General features: G+C 37.0%; 1 protein-coding gene across 2 annotated transcripts in view; it reads right to left on the bottom strand.

Annotated features, from left to right (window-relative positions):
* The window catches only part of LOC120515749 (tubulin polymerization-promoting protein-like), a 46,545-nt gene extending 25,124 nt beyond the window's left edge, over positions 1-21,421 (bottom strand). Inside the window, exon 1 of one of the 2 annotated variants that reach the window (XM_039737031.1) lies at positions 21,320-21,421. In XM_039737031.1, the coding sequence (XP_039592965.1) occupies positions 21,320-21,345 (26 nt within the window). In that variant the 5' untranslated portion in view covers positions 21,346-21,421. Of the gene's footprint in view, positions 1-6,351; positions 6,433-21,319 lie in introns of those variants that run through there. The other variant, XM_039737032.1, reaches the window with a different exon arrangement.
* Positions 21,422-21,738: the final 317 nt, after the last annotated feature.

Here is a 21,738-nt window from a genome sequence, read left to right as displayed (position 1 = left end):
ATATATATATATTGTGGAGGATGGCGGCTCGTTTATCCCAGCCAATACACCCAAGCTGCCAGGTGGAGCCCTCTTTGCAGCATGGAGGTCCCCAGAAGACCAGCAGGGCATCATGGACAATGGAGTTTTTATGCAAAGCCCTGCTGGATGCCATGGGGGCCACAAGAGGGAGATGCTGGGAGGACCGAAGCCTTCTTCGTGCCCTGTGACCCGGAAGTTCGTCATAGGAAGAGCGACAGGCATCCGGGATGAAGAAAAGAACTTTTACCTGACCCGGAAGTGATTGAGAGTCACATGGACTGGGGATTGGGAACACTTCCGGGTCAGGGAATATAAAACGACTGAGAGAGCTCCCAAAATGGCGAGCTGAGCTAGGTGGAAGGGTGGCAATGCGTCTGGGAGTCGGAGGATTGTTTATTGTAGTAGTTATTGTGATTTGTATGAGTAATGTGGAGGAGAGGGTGCTTTGTGCACTGTGGCGATTAAATAAAGTCAATTTGAGGACTTTTACCTGGTGTCTGGAGTCGTGGACAGGGGTTCAAGGGAGCGAGAGTGCCCCCTATCTACCCCAATATTTTATATATATATATATATATATATATATATATATATATATATATATATATATATATATATATATATATATAGATAGATAGATAGATAGTATACAAAAAACCCAAGCTCAGTGATCACATTATACTCGATATTTAGAAAGTTGCAGACAAATATTTCCATCTTCAAAATTAACTGCAATGAATGATAAGCAGCAAATAACATTAGACTACTCAACCTAACAGTAAAATCTATCAATGAAACAAGATTACACCGGTTACATTTTTATTAAGTCATGTATCATCTGTTCTAGAACACATTTGTAGTGAGTGTGTGTGCCAGAACATCGTCTTAAGCTCAAATCCTTCTTGCCCCTACTGTTTATGTGCTTTGCCCCACCTGTTGATGCTGATTGGTAATTTGATTTCTCTTTGGTTTAGAATGATAATGAAAGGAAATGCAATATGCTCCAACCAGACACTAAGGGAAATGTAATGTGTCTGCTCTATTTTTAGTTAAGAAACGTTCGGAGCACAATCAAATGGACAAGGATTAAAATATTCAAAGCCTCTGTAAAGCATTTCATTGCATATTGTATTGAAAAGCCATGAATCATTTGATTGACTTCTCAATTACAACACAAAACAAAAGTCATGCCAAATTTAATGCATTTTACACGTTAGAGTCAATTTCATTTTTGCAGAAATAATCTTAAATACTACAGAGAGCCTTTCGTAGTAACAGCCGGTGCAAGAGTGGGAACCAGTCCTTGATATAACACTAGTCCTTACTCATAACAGTCCAGTTTAGAGTTGCCAGTTAATTGGCATACATGATTAGAATGAAGAAAAAAAAAATACAAGCATACAAGGGGAATGTGAACATTACACACAGACAGTAACAGGGTTATGCAGTGTACCCATATGGAGGAGGCTTCACGTGGAGACTTCCCTCTTCTACAATGTCTTTATAAAGTTATAATTAAATACATTTATAATTCCAACAGTAGAATTGAACCCAAAACACAACAAACACTTAAGTGTATTCAAAGACAAGTATTTTTCAATATAAGCAAAAAGTACAGGTTAATTCAAGATTTGCTGTTTTTATTAACTGCAAATTTATTAAACAGGCCTATGTATATATTTGGCTTAAACGGCTTAAGAAAATCTTTTTTAACTTACTGGGCTTACTTTTTCCCTGGTAAATTATCAATTCATAGCTTTACTTTGCATTTATTCCAAGGCCCACATGTATCAAGTTTAACAATGTTACACTCTTTTATCCAAATCCATCTCTCCAGTTTGTCACTTCTTGAAAACAAAGCCCAGCAAGCACTCTTGGTGACATCTCTGTTGAATACTGTTCCTGAGCCAACTTCTTCAGATAACACATTCATATTTTTGCAAGTATGTAGTACACAACTGTATATGTCTTCATCTATTAAATACTGACTTGTTTATGCATTTTGCCTTAGTTTGCTTCTACAATTGTGCTATCTAACTCAAATAGAATGCAGATTTCATGCTTTTGTAAAATCTCAGATTGTCAGAAGGTTGATTCTGTAGTATTTTTGTGGTGTTGCAAGGTCATTTATGCAGAAGCATCTTTAAACCATTGTCATGATTCACAAAAAGGCTATTGTTCAACATGAAATGAGTTAAGTACACATCATTTTGCTCTCTGAAGTCAAGAGCAAAACTTGTAAAATAATTAACAGATAAGGACAGATAAAAATGTCTACTGTATATAACCATACAATTAAAGACATTGGGAATCCCCACTCCCCAATTGCCTTCAGACAACCAATTTAATACAAACACACAGACATATTAATCTGATTATTGGGGACAACTCTTGAAAAGCAGGATGTTACATGTTTGCATTTAACAGCTTATGGATAAGTACATTTTGTGAAATCTGCTAGTCTTGTGTCTTAACTGACCTAAGCCGAACTAGAGGAAAGCTACCAGAATATGATGGGTCAGAAACGTGTAATAGAATGGGTTGTTTTTTACACTGATAAAACATGTCATTGCATAGCTAGCAGTGCTTACAGCCATTCTGAGAGTCACCGGTGCAGTGAAATGACAGAATTACTGTGCTATTCCGATGTTTATTCACTGGTCAGGCAAGTTTAACTTGAGTTTTAATGCCAAAATACTGAAAGGAGAAAACTGCTTGCTATCTGTAAAGAGACTGGTCTATTCTTTTATGCATATGCTGACTGAAAAAACAGCGCTTCTATAAATTTCAGAACAGAAAAACCCTCAGTATGATTACAACATAAAACATCAGGTATATTGGTCACTCATTCATCCATTTTAAAATCAGCTTACTCAATTCCGGATCTCAGAAGGCTGATGCCAACCCCACCAGCATCAAGTCAAAGGCAGGACCAGTAATGGAGTACCAGTTCACACTCAGGCAAAAGGCCATATTCAACTCATACCTGCTAACTTAGTGGTGCCACTCAATCTAATATCTTTTTGGAGGAAAACAGCAAACCAAGAGAAAAAAAACAACATTGTTTTTGTATTTCAGATCTTGCAGTCCCTTGGACAATTAAGATATGCATGCAAACACTAAACCACCTACCCCACCCCATACTACACTTCAGTTTATGACAGATGTGGCCAAACCAGATCAAAACCACAGTTGGCAAAAGGGACTATGGAACATTATGTGAGCTGTAGAACAATACAAATCAAGATTACATCTAGGGAAAGATTGGGAAAATGTGGGATGTGTGGAATTGCATCACCTTTTGGGTAGATGTGAATTACACTAACCTGTTGCTGCCTTCTTATATATACATGATTTAATGTATTAATGCTGTCTTGTTGGAAGTCACCAACTTATCTAACCAGAGCACTTGGACATACCTGGAGAGGAAAATTCGGAGTCTCAGACAAGAAACCTGCCTTTGTTCTTGTTGTAAAAGAGACACTAGTTTGATTATGTTGATATGCTGCCTTCACAGCAGTATGTTTCGAGAAGATAAACCAGAATTAAAAGAAGCAATAAATGCCTTTTATTCTAACATTCCAGTGTTTTTCTCTCCACTGCCTATTTGGAGGTGTGTGTGATTTACAGCTAGCACTGGGCTCAAGAGTAAACATGTAATCGTGACATTTTAAAGTAAACTGGGTAAGAGTACAGATATTGTGGTAGTGTCAGAATGGAAACAGACTGCAATGTGGAAGAGAATAGACAATGCCTAAGGGGTTAGTAAGCTTGGAAACTGCTCTCAGTTTGAAATGAATTACCTGGAGTTGTAAGGCTACAGTGCTAGCCACCCCGGAGCAACAAATTAAAAGTGCTATATTACCTGATCTCCACTAAGTACACCTTTTGAATAGTAAAAACTATAGTGTAATTAAGATTTTAGGAAAATAATATGGGTGAGGCACTATGCTGTATTGGAATGTAATCAGGTTATCAAAAACGCTTACACAGATTTATGAACTACTCATTTGTGTGGTAAAAGTTTACTAATATATTACAAACTTCCAACCAGTTCACACATTGAGAGTCCAACTCTTGTCCGCTTAGAATACAAACTATATTTTATTTTGATATTTTTTTCAATGGTCCTAAAATTCATGCATTTTACATTTCTGAAAAAGGTCACAAATATCTATGTTTTCTTCAGCTAATTTTAGATTGTTTTCTTGTTTATTTCAAATGAGCTACTTTCTGATTAATACAAAGGTGTGCATGCCGTTTGATTTTTGCAATTTTAACTGGGACCAATTAAAAGTAATTTAAAGGGTATTAACAAGAATAAAAGAACAAAAGTGACACGCTGAAAAGTTGCTTAGGTCAATTTATATACATGACTATCCAGAGATTCAGAATATTTTATTTATATATATATATATATATATATATATATATATATATATATATATATATATATATATATATATATATATATATATATATATATATATATATATATATATATATATATATATATATATATATATATATATATATATATATATATATCTGTCAAGACCAATGTCTTACAAACTGATACATTCCAGAATGTAAAAAATTTTAGGTAGCAGCAACCTCAGAAAACTGATCAATATTTGCAGGGCGAAAGAAAAACCAAAAGAAAAGCAACATCATATGCTAAGCATCAAGCAAATCACAGAACTCAACTGTGTGATGAAGAACCCAATAATAAGTGAAGTGGCGACATCTGCCATGCGTCAAGTGTGGGATACAGAATGCAAGAACAACAAACATGGAGAAATGCATGGCAACAGCAAAGTGACCAAAAAACAAAGTGCTAACCCCCATAAAGGCAAGAAGAAAAAGAGCAGCAACATCTCCAGAGTGTCAAGCAAATCGCAGAAGGAACTTAATTGACAAAGAATGAGAAACAATATGCAGACACTGAAGCACACAGGCAAGCAAGAAGTGATCCAGAATACACAGAAATTGAGCAGCAGCAAGACAAAATCCAGGAAACAGAATGCAAGAAAACCAACAAAAGAAATGTATGCTGACAAACGAGAAGATCAAATACTCAGTTTCCGACCATATACAAGCATTGCTTTTGCTTTCTTAGAGCAATGTTTGTTTGAAGAGCACTACTTAGGAAAGACAGATCACCAAAATGACCACTGTGAAGCTGTACTTTCTAATGGTTACAGCAACAGAATGTGTTGCCAAAATGTAAAAGTTCAGCTTTCTCTATATAAACCCATAGAAGTAATAAAGCATGTTATAACTTCAAGAGGAAGTGAAAGAAGTAACTATTTATAGAACATAAATACTATCAACAGCTCTTTACCTTTTGCATCAATGCGAGCATCTATAGATAATCACCCAGGATGTAGTGCATAGGTGTCCAGAAATTATAATCAAGTTCATCAATATATCGATTAACTATACCAAGTAGCATATATTTAATTTACTTTATATTTGTATTGTCCATTAAGGTGATTATTTCATTTTTGACTTGCACAGCCTCCACAAGCCCAAGTTCAGCTTGCTCTATATAAGCCACCACAAGTAATAAAATAAATTAAACTGAAAAACATTAACTATTTAGAAAACATAACAAGTATGAACAGCTCCTTATCTTGAAGTAGGTTTATTTGCATTTTACTTTAGGATCATATGTCTGCATATTTCACTAGTATTTCTAAATTTCTTAGAATCGTGAATCACACAGCCAGGTAGGTCATCAGTTTCATTTCTTATTCTAATACATGGTGAACAGTTAAAACATGAAATATTCAAATTATAGTGCATCCTTTATTAAGTTCTTTGCATTTAAACTTTTATCTCCCATGAAAAATTAATTCCTTAAGATAATAAACTGAATATCCAAACTGATACTATCAAACAATTTCACATCAAAACATGTCAAGTGAAGGAAATCTCTACAGTAATAATATCACAAGACCCCACAAACATAAAGTTGAGTCTGTCAGGGATTAAAGCTCCTTAAAACTTCAGATTTGTAAGCGATTTTTAAATGTGCCTACAGCTTAGTTCCAGAAGCCAACCCATATATCAAATGTTTACAGTGAACTTGACCTCAACTCCCGCTCCTGCTCAAAAAACCTTAAACAAATTACAAGATGAAGAGGAAACCTAGCATAGTTTACAGAAAAATTCAGGAGATATTATAAACTTTAAAAATACATTTTTGGGGGAATCCAACATGTTTTAGAGACTGGTAAACATTTGACTTAATATTACTTTAATATAAAATAAAAGCCTAAGCAAAAAATGTTTTATTTCACTAATGTTAGAAAATGGAAGGCTACTCACCTTGCACAGACAATTTTCATAGCTTGATCAATGCTGGTTGCACTTAGACTCTCACAGTAAAATTTGCTAACAGATTAGATGAGTTCATTTTATTATTATTATTTTTTTTTTTTGCCCAAAACTGAGCAGATACAGGACATACTTACACACAACACATATCCATACAAACACAAGCTGACAAACTGAATAGTGGAATTGAAATCACTGGAAGAACAAGCTCAATGGAAAGCTTTGACAACTGAAATCCAAGATATTTCATGGAACCAGGTGCTGTTAAAAATGTAGCATAATAGATACAATAGAATTCCAACTCTGTCATTTTAGACGCATTAAATAATTGGGAGTTGGCAAGTTATATTGGGCGAACATTTCTGTTGCTGATAATTTTCTAGTGTACTTTTCTTTGCACAGTTCTAAGTTCCGCTGACAAAATTTATTATTCTCTACTGCCTCTATGTTAATAAAAAAATCATTTAATTACTTCAAAACTGTAATACTGTTAAACAATTAAGAGATATTTCATTGTCTTGTTATTGTTTTGAAGCATCTATAGTGTGGAGATGCATCTGTGTTGGACAATATCCATGGGGATGATGCTGCGGCCCGTGGAATGCAAAGTGTGGATTTACTCATTCATATCTGTTTTGTACAAAGCTCCAGCCCACATGGCACCGTTTGACCCAGTATAAGCTGTACGTTATGACTTCATCTGCTATGGAACAGTCAATGCCTGGCATCCCACTGCCCTTTATTATTGCAAAGAAAATACACAGAAAAAAAACAACAAAAAGCTTAATTTATGCCTCAAGTTAAGCTTTGTTCAGATATGGAAAGGAAAATGAAAATAAAGCTTGACAAAGATGTGCCACTCTTGAGAGCTCTACATTAATTAACTTGTAGATTTATTTTGTTTTTTAAAACACGTAAAATCTCCCCATGGTCCTGAACTAAATAAGTGGTTTAGAAATGGATGAACTGTTTGAATATAAAAACTCTTCATAATACTATAGGGGTGTTACTATGTCACCAATAATGGTTTTCTTTGTTAAATCTTTCAAGACGGCACTAATTATGAAAAGATCATCAAGCCATTTCCCAGAAACTGCTTTCCTCATTACAGAGTTGAAATACAGTACATCCCTGTAGCATTCGGTACAAAGCAGGATTTAAATATAACAGACAATACACCATGCCAGTGATTCACACACTTGCACAGTTGCAGATGCTAAGCCACGTAAAAGTCATGAATTAACCTGGCATTCAAGTCTTTGGATATATATGAGGAAAGTGGCATTTTATATAGAATAACCAGACAAAACTCCAATAAGACAGTGACCAAACCAGAAAATTAAACCCACTACCTGAAGCTTTGAGATTGCGGTGATAAAGCACAATGCCAATGTGTTATCCACTACAAAAGGTGCTAAACAGTATATAGTAGTAAACACAATCAGAAAGAAAAAGTCAGAACTAATGAAACAAATACTTATCCTTACATTTAACCATTTTGTGCATGTTTCCTTAAACTGCTACAGTTTGGAGTGAGATACCATTACCTAATAGTAGCCATCTTAATGAGTCTCAAAAGGGATTTCTACTAAATGTGTGTGGTTTTTTTATTTTCTTTCCCCAAGTCTGGCTAATTACGCGTAATTCCATGTAACACATATCCAAGGAAGAATCACAGTCCATGCCAACTACTGCAATGTTTATATTTGCATTTCTGTAAGTTAGAGTGGGTGTTATTCTCACGCTGGTGATGGGAACAGCAGCATTCAGGGTCATTAAAATACAGGTATTACAATTTATTAATGGCCTTTACTGTGGAAATTAGTTCACAATTTAAACATTACAGGTGCCCAAATAATTAAATAAAAATACACTGAAAAAAATTAAGAAGAGGTTAAGCAAAAGTATCTAAAAATTAGGCTTTGTATATTACATATTAGGAGTTCAATGGAACTATGGCGCAGGATTTGATTGACTAATAAAATGTACATCCTGGGTTCAAATTCAGGACCAGGCACCATCTGTGAGGAGTATGCATAATTTGACGGTGTCTACCTGAGGGTCTCCTCCTACATCTGTAAGACAAGTAGATGACTACTGGTTTTAAATTGACAGAGTGCAAGTGTAAGTATAGGTGTGTGTATAAGTGGGCCCGGTGGTGGTCTGGCATCCTCTCTCTGGTTTTAATCTGCTTTAGACCATATGCTGTCAGGATATGACCCTGAACTATGAAAATGGGGATTTGAGAGTTATTATGAATTGCAATTGCTCTTTTGCAATAAAAATCCATGGACAAGTTTCCTAATAATAGGTGAAAAAATAAAATGACCCTTTTAATCCTTATGAGAAACATTGATTTTGTTACAAAAGAGAAGAGTTTTAAACACTGATAATTACGATTGTATTATAATCATTTTTAATCTATAGATTGACTAATTGTGGTTGCTACATAATACACTGATAAATTCATTAACTGATTATTAATCTTTTTTGCATCACATTAAAATGCACGAATTTTCAAGAATAACTGAAAATGTCAAGCTGGTCTATAGTTATTACAGCACATTAGCAACCAGTATAAACATTTTTTCTTGTTGTGACCCAGTGGTGGTTTATTTTCTTCCAATTACATTAAGAAAAAAAATGCAGTCCCAATAAGGGTTAATAGAGTAGCCGAGTGTGGAATGTTGACAGATTAACAAAATATTTATTTAAACCACATCCAGATGGAAATTTTGCACTATACAAAATGTGACAAATGCTGTATTCTCAGCTCTGATTAGGCGAGAGCTAAGTCATTAGCTGAGGAGATCTGCCATATTCCAGCTCAAACAAGGTAAACTATTCATCCTATAAACAAGAGAGCTCGTTCTGCCATGCTTGATTAAACTCTGAAAAGCTGCCAAATGTCTTAAGGGAAGTATAGGCAAACTTACATCTTTAACTTAAAAGAATATAAAGACCTAGCACAAGTGTGTCCTCTTCTGCTCAACATACTGAAGAGCCAAGGTTATGTTAACGGGCCATCAACAAATGAACGAGCAAAAACAGAAATAGAACTGCAGCAGCAATGCTGACTTAGGCCATGTACTTTTAAACAAAATCCACATAGAGTAGTTAATAAATTGTAATTTACACACAACTAGTAATCAGCTGTACACTTCTTTTTATTAGGAGGTAGCATATTTCTATTATTTTAATTTTTCAAAGGATTTTCTATTCTGTGCCAAGTCTTTAAACGGTTTAAACCTGGTTATGCATTGATTTTAGTATTTAGAAAACACTTGGAAGTAGTACACAATACCTTACTAGATTTTGGCTGTTCATTTAGCCATGTATACTCAGAAAGGCTAGCTTATAAAATTTCAATATATTTCTTTTATATCATATTTATACATTAAGAAGGCAATTATTTTTGTACAAATGCTTTAAGTGTCAAAATTTTCTAACCTCAACCATAAAGGGATATTTTCCATTTTTATAAATGGACAAAGTTTAGCACCTATGTACTAAAATAAGTGAATTACAACTTTCGAGCATCTGGGTTTAATCATGCATTTTTTTGTTTCGGAACTATGAGAAAATCAATGTTGAATACCACAAAATCATTTAACATTTTTTTAATTTTGTTAAAGAACAACACAGCTTCTCAGATTTGTTTACCTAGTCAACTTAAATATTAGGACTATTTCCCATTCATATGCCACAGTCAAGAAATGAGCAGAAGAATTCCAACATGGCAGGATGTCTCTCAAAGATGAGCCAAAGTCTGGCTGGCCTTGATATGTTGATGTCTACCATGGAGCAATTCATAATAAAAAAGGGTGACAATGTATGAGACAGCCAATAGCCAATACTATTAGGCCTAGTTAGGGATGGAACCTATTCTTCATGAACATATATTATAAACATGAGCTAGAGCACTTTGTGTTTCCAGAGTGTTGATTTTTAAAATTAAGAATCCTTGTCTGGCTTGTTGGAAAGAGAAGCATTAATTTTAATCAAATGTTGTTATCAAAATATACACCAAAACAACAAAAATATAAATAATGAATTTTACATTACTTAACTGCATATGCAAAATGTTAAAAAGCACTGCTTAATACTGCTTTAGGGCATTATGGTTGTTCACACAGCTCCACAGTCTTATGTTTAAATTTCAGTCTGGAAACTGTGTACAGCTCACATTGTCTCACTGTGTCTGTATGAATTTTGTTTTTAACTGATAACCTTAAGCTGTTATGAGTTGGTGCGGGGGAGTGAATGATTACGACCTGCAATGGACTGCTTCCTCTTTCAGAATTCTTCCAGTCTTGTGCTCAAAGTTGCCAAGATAGGCTCACTTTAACAATTAAATGGAATAAGTGGGTCAGGAAATGGAAGGATGCATGGCTTTGGAAAATCGGTGAATGAATAAATAGGTACTGTCTGTGTGTAATTTCAAACTTGTCTATTGAGAGTTTTTAACAAACGTGTCTCTCTGCACAGAGGCATTTTTTTCAGCATGAACTCGCTTATCATTTTAGTGCAAACTTGAGCTTATCTAATAGGTGAACAGATATGCTACTACAATCACTGCAATAATAACACTATTTAGTAATGGAAATGATAAATTGAGGAGCCTGAATTTTAAAGCTGTGTTAAGCACCGAAACAAGGATCATCTTCATCTAAATATACTACATATTATGTATAAGCAGTTTATCATACCTCCATATCGAGCATATTCATTAGGTTGGCACCACTTCAGTCTTCAGTGTCCTGGATAATGTTGAATTGATTACCACTCTTAATAAGATTAATATATTTATCAGCATTAAAAAAGTACAATTTCATTTTCAATTACCAAAAATGACCAAAAAAATATATATTATAAACTAAAGAAATTGGGGAAATTTGAGTAAAATAACAAGAGAAAAGTGTCTAGGTGTTTGGTATTCTATATTCATCTATGCAAAGAGTGACAGCCTGTATTGAGGAAAACTATGAAACTGTTTGCACATCATTTGGAAACATCCCATTTTCTTCTCATGTAATATTAATCTATACGTCCTTAAGCATCCCATTCTAATAAAGTGATGACTACATCTTTTCTTTAGTCAGCAGCTTGAACTCTCCAGCATTCATCAAGTTATCAGATAAATACAAAAGGAAATATAATGATGTTACAACCAATCCCACAACAAAACAAATAGAATAAAAGAACACTGAATACATGTATGCATCATTGTAACATACTAAAAAAAATGTGCCCCGTATGAACAAGTGCACCCCTGTGAAAAATATGCATCTTATCCATGGTTTGTTTCTAAATTGTGAAATAAGCATTTGGCAAAAGCATATCTGAGCAAAAACAACAGTTTATTGCATTATAGTGGTCTTGGGCAACTAGAATTTGCAAGTACTTAGGTAAGCATGTCAATTTCACTTAATATCTTCTACTAAAAGGCCATGCATCTTTCGGACTTTGGATGGCCTACCAAAAATAATGCAGCATATACTGCCCAATATGCATGTGACAGTTTAATGATGGTAGATGCAGTGATTGCAGGATGGTGCTCATCAGAAATGATCAGGGAAAAGCAGAGGAATAACACTGCTGCACGACTGGGTGAGACTGCATCACTGCGACTATCCCAGTGTTCACCACAATCTGAAGAAAAAAACCACTCTCCATGCTACACCTCATAGGACAATGACTCCATTCCAGGGTTGTGCCCAGGTAGTCGAATACATGAATAACCAGATCACTGTTCAAGCATTCCATGTAGAGAGGGAGAACTTGCAAATTCCACACAGACAGCACCCAGAATATGTACCCCAGTCTCCTTGTTGCAAGGCAGCGGCACCACCACTGCACCACAGTCAACAAGTCAAGCAAATCAATTTTGAATCACATGAAATTGACGCATCCTGCAAAACATGTTGGCCCAACAACATTAAATGAAAGCAAACTTTAATAACTGCTTTTACTATCTTAGTTAGAAATTCAGTCTTAGCAGAACAAAATATTAGAACTGATCACAAAACCGTCACTAAGGGACATGCTGTCTCTCAGTTCTGTCAAAGGTAAAAGGCCTTAATAGCTGTGTTGAGCCATGGTATAAAGTCTACAGCACCACTAAGAGAGAAGAGCAATATGAAAAAAAATAAATATCTATGGTCACCAAAATACAGATCCATACAAAATATTAGAAATAAATGTTTATTGGGAATCAACTAGTTCAATTTGAAAGAAATAAAATTATTTGCATGCACAAATCAGTTGAATCACAAGGCGCATTATATGTTTTACCTTGTCAGGGCTTGAATTTCAGGATGGGGTTACATGAATCACACATTTTATTTACAGATCATGCAAAGTCTAAGTCAGTGTAACTGGAAAGTTCCATTGCTTTTAAAATAAAAAAAAAACTTAACTAAAGGGCAACAGTTATCAACAACTTCAGTAATGTACAATTATTCGTAAGCAGCTTATACCATTATACTGGAACTTACGGTTATTTGGGAAAAGAATTTTGAGTAACTCTGTATTTGTATCTGTTCCTTAACATGTATGGATATTCGAATATGAAAAAAAATCAGAATGCACACTCATACTTCATTTTACAGTGTCTATTATACACCGACTACACAGAATTGCCTCCCTTAGGAGTGAAGCTGACAAACATCACATTTGCACATGGTAGTTACACAGTTCAGACAACATCAGGTGTTACAGTGGTGGGCACCACCACTTATAATATGAGGGGGAGTCAAGCTAAAGTTAGAAAATGGGATTTATTAGAAAATGGAACAAACCTTAACAAAACTGATAATGTCATTTCTCAATGTAGCCTCCTCCTTTCTCAATGCACTGAACAACAGAATTCAAGAACTCAGATGGTTTTGTATTTGAAGATCAGAATCCCTTGCCAGTTGTCTTCTCTCTTCAACAACAATTTTTTTTTCTTGTATAGCCCAAAAATCACACAAGTAATGCTTCAATGAGCTTTAATAGGCCCTGTTCTTTGACAGCCCCCAAGCCTTGACTCTCTAAGATGACAAGACCTATTGTCTTACAGTTTTTCTTAGTTGCTTTGGTGCATTTCTCACAACAGACTTAACATTTGCATAACATTGAGTGCATTTCTCAAAACACTTAGTGCAAATGGCAAAACATCATGGATGACCAGCAAAAGCAGGTAACCTCTTCAAAATCCTTAATCCATGCCTCAAAAGCAAGTATTTACATCGCTGAATATGTCAGTGCCATCAAAATGTCAAGTCCATGAATCATCGTCCACGGACATGACAGCCAAAATGTAAAGTCACGTCAATATAAAATTGGCACAATCTAAACATTTTCTGATGCACAAAACATCTGAATCACAAGGGCAGGAAACATAAAAATACAAAACACTGATTGCAGGAGATTGATTCAAGAAGAATATTTTATTGATTGCATGGGTATATGGTGACATATCAGGCACTACACTTGGAGTCTAGCAAAAAAATGCATTTCATTCTTTATGCATAACATATGAAATGAAGGAAAAAAAATTACAACATCGAAAACAATTTATACATACTGTGTTTTGTATTTTGATGTTTGTCATTGATGATGTTTTGCCATTTGCACTAAGTGTTTTGAGAAATGCACTCGCTGTTATGCAAATGGTAAGTCTGTTGTGAGAAATGCACCAAAGCAACTGAGACTGATTGATCTAAGATCTCACACCTGCCCCGAATAATGTGTTACCTGAGAGCAATTTAAGGTGGTGCAGGAATCAGTAGTATTGTGAATACAAACCAAAAAAAGGTTTGTAGAAACCTATAAAATACACTTGACAGCCAATGATATCTTGTTGAACACTTCTGATTGCAAAGACTTACAAAATGAAAAAATGACAAGTTTGTCTGGAGTGTAAGACTATGCAAAAGAGGGCTACAAAATGCATTTTGATCATCATGACACAAGCAACCGCTGATGCATGATATAGCTGAGAATTGCACATTAGCATCTGCCTGAGTGAACTAAAACAATTGCAAAATGACGAAAGCACCCAGAAACTGCTGTTATGATGTGCACAACTGACTAAAGGTTGTGGGAATTGAACGAGCAGTTTTGAGAACTGCAGTTCTGTTGTGAGAAATGCACCAAAGCAACTGAGAAAAACTGTAAAATCTTCATAAACAGCCTGTTACATTGGTAAATTTACTTTAGATTTCTCTATCCACCCATTTTCTACCCACTTGACCATAACATTTTTATGTAACCAATTCAGGGTCATGGGAGACAAGACTCTACCCCAGGAAAAACAAACGCAAGGTGCCAACCTATTTGAAATGAGACACTAACATATGCATGTTTAATTTAAAAACACCTGTCAGTATACCTTGGCACTGTAGAAAGATGCAGCTGTCTCTAGAAAGTACCAGAATGAACACAGGAAGTACATGGAAAATTCAAATTGAAAGTATCCTAGTAGGACATGAACCAGAGTTCAGAAATCAGACAAATTAACACAGCACACCACAACCTGACAAAAAAAGTATTACAAATTGATTTCAAGCTAGTTAAAATGTCCATATTAATGAATCCTGACAACAGCTCTACTGGTCTTTCATGGAAGAGTCAAGCATGATTTGGTACATATCTAAACCAAAGCAACTGTTGCCAACAAGTATAAATGTACTGAAATTCTGCAATGTGTGCACTTTAAATCATGTCTGAATTATCTGATTCATAATTTTAATCTGTGGAGCACAGGGGTAAACCAAGGAAAAATGTGTTTTTGTCACAAATATTATGAAGGACACGATGAACAGATTGATAGATGAAAGAGGCACTATAGATAGATAGATAGATAGATAGATAGATAGATAGATAGATAGATAGATAGATAGATAGATAGATAGATAGATAGATGAAAGGCACTATATGATAGATAGACAGACAGACAGACAGAAGTGTCACACACGTGCGCATGGGAGGCAGCTAAAGGGCTTGAGTGAAGGCAGTTCTGAGGCACGCCGGGGTGTGGCAGAGTGCACTGACTCTTTCTCTCACTTCCCTGTAGACCATCCCTGGGAGACTCCACCTGGCTCTCTTGACATCACTTCCGGGACCGAACCAATGGAAACAGACCTTACCGGCTCCAGCCCCCCTGATGTCACGTCCGGGCCTGATCCAATGAGTGACGAACACGTGCCCGATCCTCATGACATCACTTCCTGTCTTCCCCTTTAAAAGCCTGCCCTTTTTCCCTTTTCCCTCAGTCTTGTCTTGGACTCGTTGTATGCACTTAAGTGCTGTATCTCTATGAAAAGAACGACTTTGCAGCCAGGTTTCGAGATTATACGGGTGGCTGCTCCAAAACTTTCTTTGAGTATGTCTCAACTTTGTGACAATAGATAGACAGATAGATAGTATTAGAAACTGAATAAGCCTCTAGCATAAGACATGAAAGGCTCACGGTACAAAGCAGTCACAACAGTGACTGGTGCTATGGGAACCAAACCACAAAGCCGCAGTGCTTCACCAAGGCTGAGTTTAACCTTTCTAGCAAAGCAGCTTAATCAATTGTGCAGTCTTTTACACAGATCCATTCATGATACCCCTGTTACAAAGGAGTTAAATTAATATTACCTTGCAAGAAGTGAAAGATTGTTTCTCTTCTTTTTCAAATATTTGCCTAACTTTTTTTCTCGTATACTCTGGTTGGCCCGCACATGCCCTCCCTGTATAAAATTCAGAATGACTGTGGGTACACATTTTGTGTTCTGTAACCGATTTATCACACATTATACCTACGTTCTCAAACCTGCTTAATCCAATCCAAGGTCAGACAAGGTTAGAGCCTATCCCAGCAGCACTCGGCCCAAGGCGAGAATTAGCCCTTGACAGACTGCTTGTCCATTACAGTATCACATGTACCATACAATCAAGTTTTTCAATTAAAGGTAGGATGCATGTTTGTTAACTAAATTTTATTGCTTCCTTTAAGTGAAAACCTCTTTCATGAATGCACAATTCAAGTGCAGATGCAGCAAGTAAAATTTCTACCAAAGCAGAGTTTACTATGAGAAGGAAATTAGTCTGAAAAGAAGAACTATGTGCCAATCACTGTGGCCTTGTAAAAATGGGCTGGCAACAGCTGATGTGAAGTTTGAGAATATTCATTTTCATGACAAGATTATTAGATTGCTTAAGGAGGTTAAGCCCTCATGCTGTAAAGGCAAAATTCCCCAGAAGGAAAACTGAAAGCCACAACAAAAGAGTAGCTGATGAACAGCAATGACAAAACTTCCTCACACCGAGTGACATTTATTAACTGCTGAAATGCTTTCTCAGAATACCTAATGGAAACTGACAGCCCAACTTGCTGCCTCAGGACTCTAATAAAATAATCTATCCTATTACCCTTGAGTTCTTATAAACGTTTTCCTTGGCACAAACCATAATGCATTTTTTCCTCACTTTTCCAATTGGGTGGTGTCACTCTACATAAATAAAGAGACAGAAATAATTTGTCAGCATACTATGCCAAGGTGAATGATCTGTTTTGATCTTAACGTATGTTACACATACACATACTGAAGAAAAGCTAGAAGGAAATGTAAAGTAGTTGTATAATTTAAAATTTTAGGAGATTTCACGAAAGGGATTGCAGGGCTTAAAGACAGCACCAGTGGAGGTGTGGTATGCAGGGCTAGTGGGATCATTTCACACTGCTCTGCCCCTATTTGAATACCTTGTTATGATCCTCCTTGCTAATTTGGGAGCGTTTTTAAGGTAATCCTCACCTCAAGTCTCTCTGCTCATGTGTAGTTTTAAAATGCTTCAGGCAGCTCAAGAGCCTCCACCTGCAAAACTTCCTTTAGCAACTCAGTAGTAATATAAAACAAGGATGATTTAGATGTAAAATTCTCTGCAAAATCAGCATGCTGTATATATAACCAAGTTTTACATTAAAAATGAGTCTCAGAAAGGCATTGCAAAAGTGCACAATAAGATAAACATGATTGGTCAGTACATACAAATTAATGCAATAGTTCAAAAAACATTTCAATATATTAGTCTTCAAAAACATTTAGACAACAAAGGAGGTCCCATCATAAGCTTAACAAGTTGCCAGTTGTGCATGTTCAAGCTGTAAAAAGCATGTTCTATCATTGCACTTGATATCAGCAACCTACATGAACACGTCATGCTGTCAGCCCTCACTACTGGTTTGAGCTACCTTAGGGTCTACCTACTGTATCAGTCCACTTACAAATACCATTTCTACCCACCTATTTGTTAACCTGCCTTCCCAATTCGGGCCAAGTGTCTACCCCGGCAGCAATAACTAATACCAAATTATCCAATTAAAGGTCTGCAGGAAGACCCAACCATCCTCCAGCAACTTCAGCACCAAACAGAACACCAATCCATTAAATGGCATACCAACACACAAAAACCTACTCACATTTACAGAGTCAATTAATAGTCATCCATGAACACAGCAGATAATTTCCAATTGTGAGAATAAAACCAGTGTAGTAAAACCATGCAAAGAGAGAATGAACTTGAAAAATACACAGAGATAATAACCAGGTTAGGATTTAGACCTGGGCGGCACGGTGGCACAGTAGTAGCGCTGCTGCCTCGCAGTTAGGGGACCCGGGTTCACTTGCTGGGTCCTCCCTGCGTGGAGTTTGCATGTTCTCCCCGTGTCTGCATGGGTTTCCTCCAGGTGCTCTGGTTTCCTCCCAAAGTCCAAGGATATGCAGGTTAGGTGCATTGGCGATCCTAAATTGTCCCTAATATGTGTGTGTGCGTGGGTGGTTTATTTCCTGCCTTGTGCCCTGTGTTGGCTGGGATTGGCTCCAGCAGACCCCCCGTGACCCTGTAGTTGGGATATAGCGGGTTGGATAATGGATGGATCGATGGATTTAGACCCAATCTTCTGTATCTGTGAAGCTGTGGTGCTAACCACTGCAGCAACATGCCCAATATATTTAGGGCCATGCTTTTAAAAGTAATTAAAAGATTTGTATATTTAACACCATTATAGGTGTTACAAGGTATAGGGTGGTCCAGATCTAGTTATGCAATTTTCATTACGCTATAACTTATTTAAGTTAAGTTTATCACATAGAAAATCACCCGAAAAATCACGAACCATCAAGAAGTGTGCGAACTGATGACATGAAGTTCTCGCCGAACTGGAATCGTCCCCACATAAATCAAAGTCATCCAGATTATCTGGATCTGCATAATTAGATCCGGACCACCCTTTACTTCAGAAGTGGTCCAACTACACAAGCTCTTTCTGCGGACAGCAACCATGAACAGGTTTCTGATTTGACTCATCTTTACATTCAGAGAATACCTCCAAGTTCAACTATTTTTCTCTTGTCATGTTTCTTATTAGGTTGCTGCAAAGTCCTTCACCGCCATCCGATGTCACCACGGCTCTTTTGCTGACGTACATGCCACGTGCTTGTGTGGCTATTCTTTTCTTCTCAGATGTGTCGCATGGCACCGTTCTCTGCGTGAAGGACCCAAACTTAGCGGAGGAAACTCACACCTCCAATTCTATGGCCATTTATGATTTTCTGTTGCATTCACAGTACATGACTGGCATTTGCGATGATCCGTTTACCTGTACAATGTGCTTCATTGTCAGCTGAGCTCGCCACAGTTCTTTTGCTGCTAGTAATATCGTGTACCTGACTCCTTTTATTTTCCTGTGAGCCACAGCACACAGCTACACCACCACATGCTGAATGAAGGACCCAAAGCCCAACTACATGGTCGAGGAAGTCTGCATCTCCAATTCATGGGTTGAGCTGTGCAAATCTTGGCATTAGCTCTCCACCGAGGAACAGGAGGATTGTGGGTCAAGGCCCAGTGGTTCATGGGTTTTTGCATAACAGACAGATAACCTTTTGCATTTTATAGATATTGATAGGTTTTCTTTTACATTTTAAAATAATTAAAGATCTTCTATTATTTTAGCAGTATACTTCAGAAAGGGGCGAACTGTGCAGGCGCAATCTGCAGCCAACAACCATGAACGATATTACAGTAGACAGGGAGGATTTAAGTTTCTTATTTGACTCACCACTAGATTCAGAACATGCTTCTAAGTTATGTTCTTTTTTCTCTTGTTACTGTATTTTTACAGGTTATCTTATACATTTTAAAATCATTGAAGGTAATTAAAATATTTCAATATTTTATACAATTTCAGCAATATACTTCAGAAGGGGCCCAACTCCGCAGACTCCTTCTATGGCCAGCAACCATGAACAACATTACAGTAGACAGGCAGGAGTCAGACTTCTAACTTGACTCACCATTAAATTCAGAGTATATTTCTAACTTAAATCATGTTTCTCTTGTCACTTTATTTTTTATAGGTAATCTTCCATCCATCTATTTTATAAGCCCGCATTTTCTTGATCACTGTCACAGGGAAGCTGCAGCCCATCCTTGCAACCATAGGACGCAAGGCAGAAAGAATCGCTGGGCAACCACAGGATAACACACAGACAACGGCCATTTGAAAATCATCAATCCACCTAAATCTGCATGTTTTCAGATGTGAACAAAGTCCTCCTTGTTATGAGGCAGCAGAGCTACCACTACGTCACCCTAAGTTATCATCTACATTTTAAAACCACTAAAAATGTGTAAATTAACTCTATGCTACTGCAGATATATTTAACCATATGGAAATCCTAACATGCATTAATGAATGTAATCAACTTTTAAATTTACTGAAAAATTTACTGTGTATTAAAAGGTAATGTTATAAACTTATAAAGATAAATACATTCAAGTATTTGTTATTCAAATTATACCATAATTTTTTATCCATCCATCCGTTATCCAACCCGTTATATCCCAACTACAGGGTCACGGGGGTCTGCTGGAGCCAATCCCTGCCAACACAGGGCGCAAGGCAGGAACCAAACCCCGGGCAGGGCGCCAGCCCACCGCAGTAATATTTTTTATATCTCTCATAAAAAGCTGAAACGATTTTGGTAAGCACATGGAAAATATAACTAAAATGCTCTATACATCCAAAAATAAAAGACTGAGCTATAATTCCACAGTAAACAAATGTGCGTGTGCCCTATTTTCATATAATAAATGGTCTTTGAGTTCTTTAATAAATGTTAAGTGTATCCCCGTGATTTAAAATGCAAACCAAATGCAAATAAATGATTGGAATAGTCGTAAGAACCGAGGCTGTGCATCTCAGTGACTCCTGGCCGAAACTGCAATCAGCGTCTCAAAACAGCTAAAAGAAAAGCGCTCAGGGGGAGCAGAAGCAGCTCCAAGTGACATTGTTTCTCTCCTAGGGGAGCAGAAGCATCTCTAAGTGACATTGTTTCTCTCCTAGCATTTTCAAATTGCAGGGGTAAAACATTCAAGCGGGTGATAAGTCTGCACTACAAAAGCAACACGCGCTGAACCTGACAACCTCCAAATGCTTTTGCCCGTCACATCGTAACCTTACCTGCTTCGGCCCCTCAGTTTCTCATTGTGTATTTGGCAGAGACCTGAATTGCAGAGCCCCTCCCTCCAGTTCTTTGTTTTTTAATTTAAATGCCAGACTTCTGTCCCCTGATGGCAGACTGGATTCGCAGGCAAGACGTGGTAGATTGACAGCCGGAACCGAAAGCAAAAGTTGTGAGTGAGACGAACCCCTGGCGTATCCTACTCAAAACAAGCCCACTCGGAAGAAGGAGAAAATGGTATACATTAAACGTCTCCTTAATCTGATTACGTTTAACCGATGAGGAGCGAATTCTACTATAGCGCTCAAACACAGACAATATGCTCGACTTGGACATTTAGTTTCAGTATTCAGAATCCGCTTCGAAAGGTAAAATCACAGCTGCGAGCAAAAAAAGCGCCTTCTACACTTCACCGAGTTAGATTTTTAGTCAATAAACACACCACAATAATGCAACGATACCTTTTCAGCGGAAACGACTTCGCCATCGCTCGCCGGCAGAGTAACTCAACATAAACACGAACACGCGTAGTAAGCCGCTCTTCTCCCGCTCACTTTCGTTATTACGAAATATTATTGGCTTGCAGGCCACTCCTCGCTCTCTCATTGGACGCGACTGCTTAGTGGCTGTTTACGGAGTTTGTGTGACACATTTTAACAAACACTGAGTTTCTAACCTTAAAAGGGGGTAAAATGGGATAAAAATCTTATTCTTTATTACTTTCATTTCAGTTTTAAAACGCACACGGTCATTCATTAATTTTCCTAACCGACTTAGTGAGGACTTTGTGAAGTCGGGATTCGTGCAGATAACCATTGTCAACGACAATGAGAAATCCTGGACGGGACGCCAATTCATTGACGCGCGCACGCACACACAC

This window comes from Polypterus senegalus, chromosome 15, assembly GCF_016835505.1.
Source record: "Polypterus senegalus isolate Bchr_013 chromosome 15, ASM1683550v1, whole genome shotgun sequence".
Classification (NCBI taxonomy): Eukaryota; Metazoa; Chordata; class Cladistia; order Polypteriformes; family Polypteridae; genus Polypterus; species Polypterus senegalus.
This window is presented reverse-complemented; position numbering and strand designations above follow the sequence as displayed.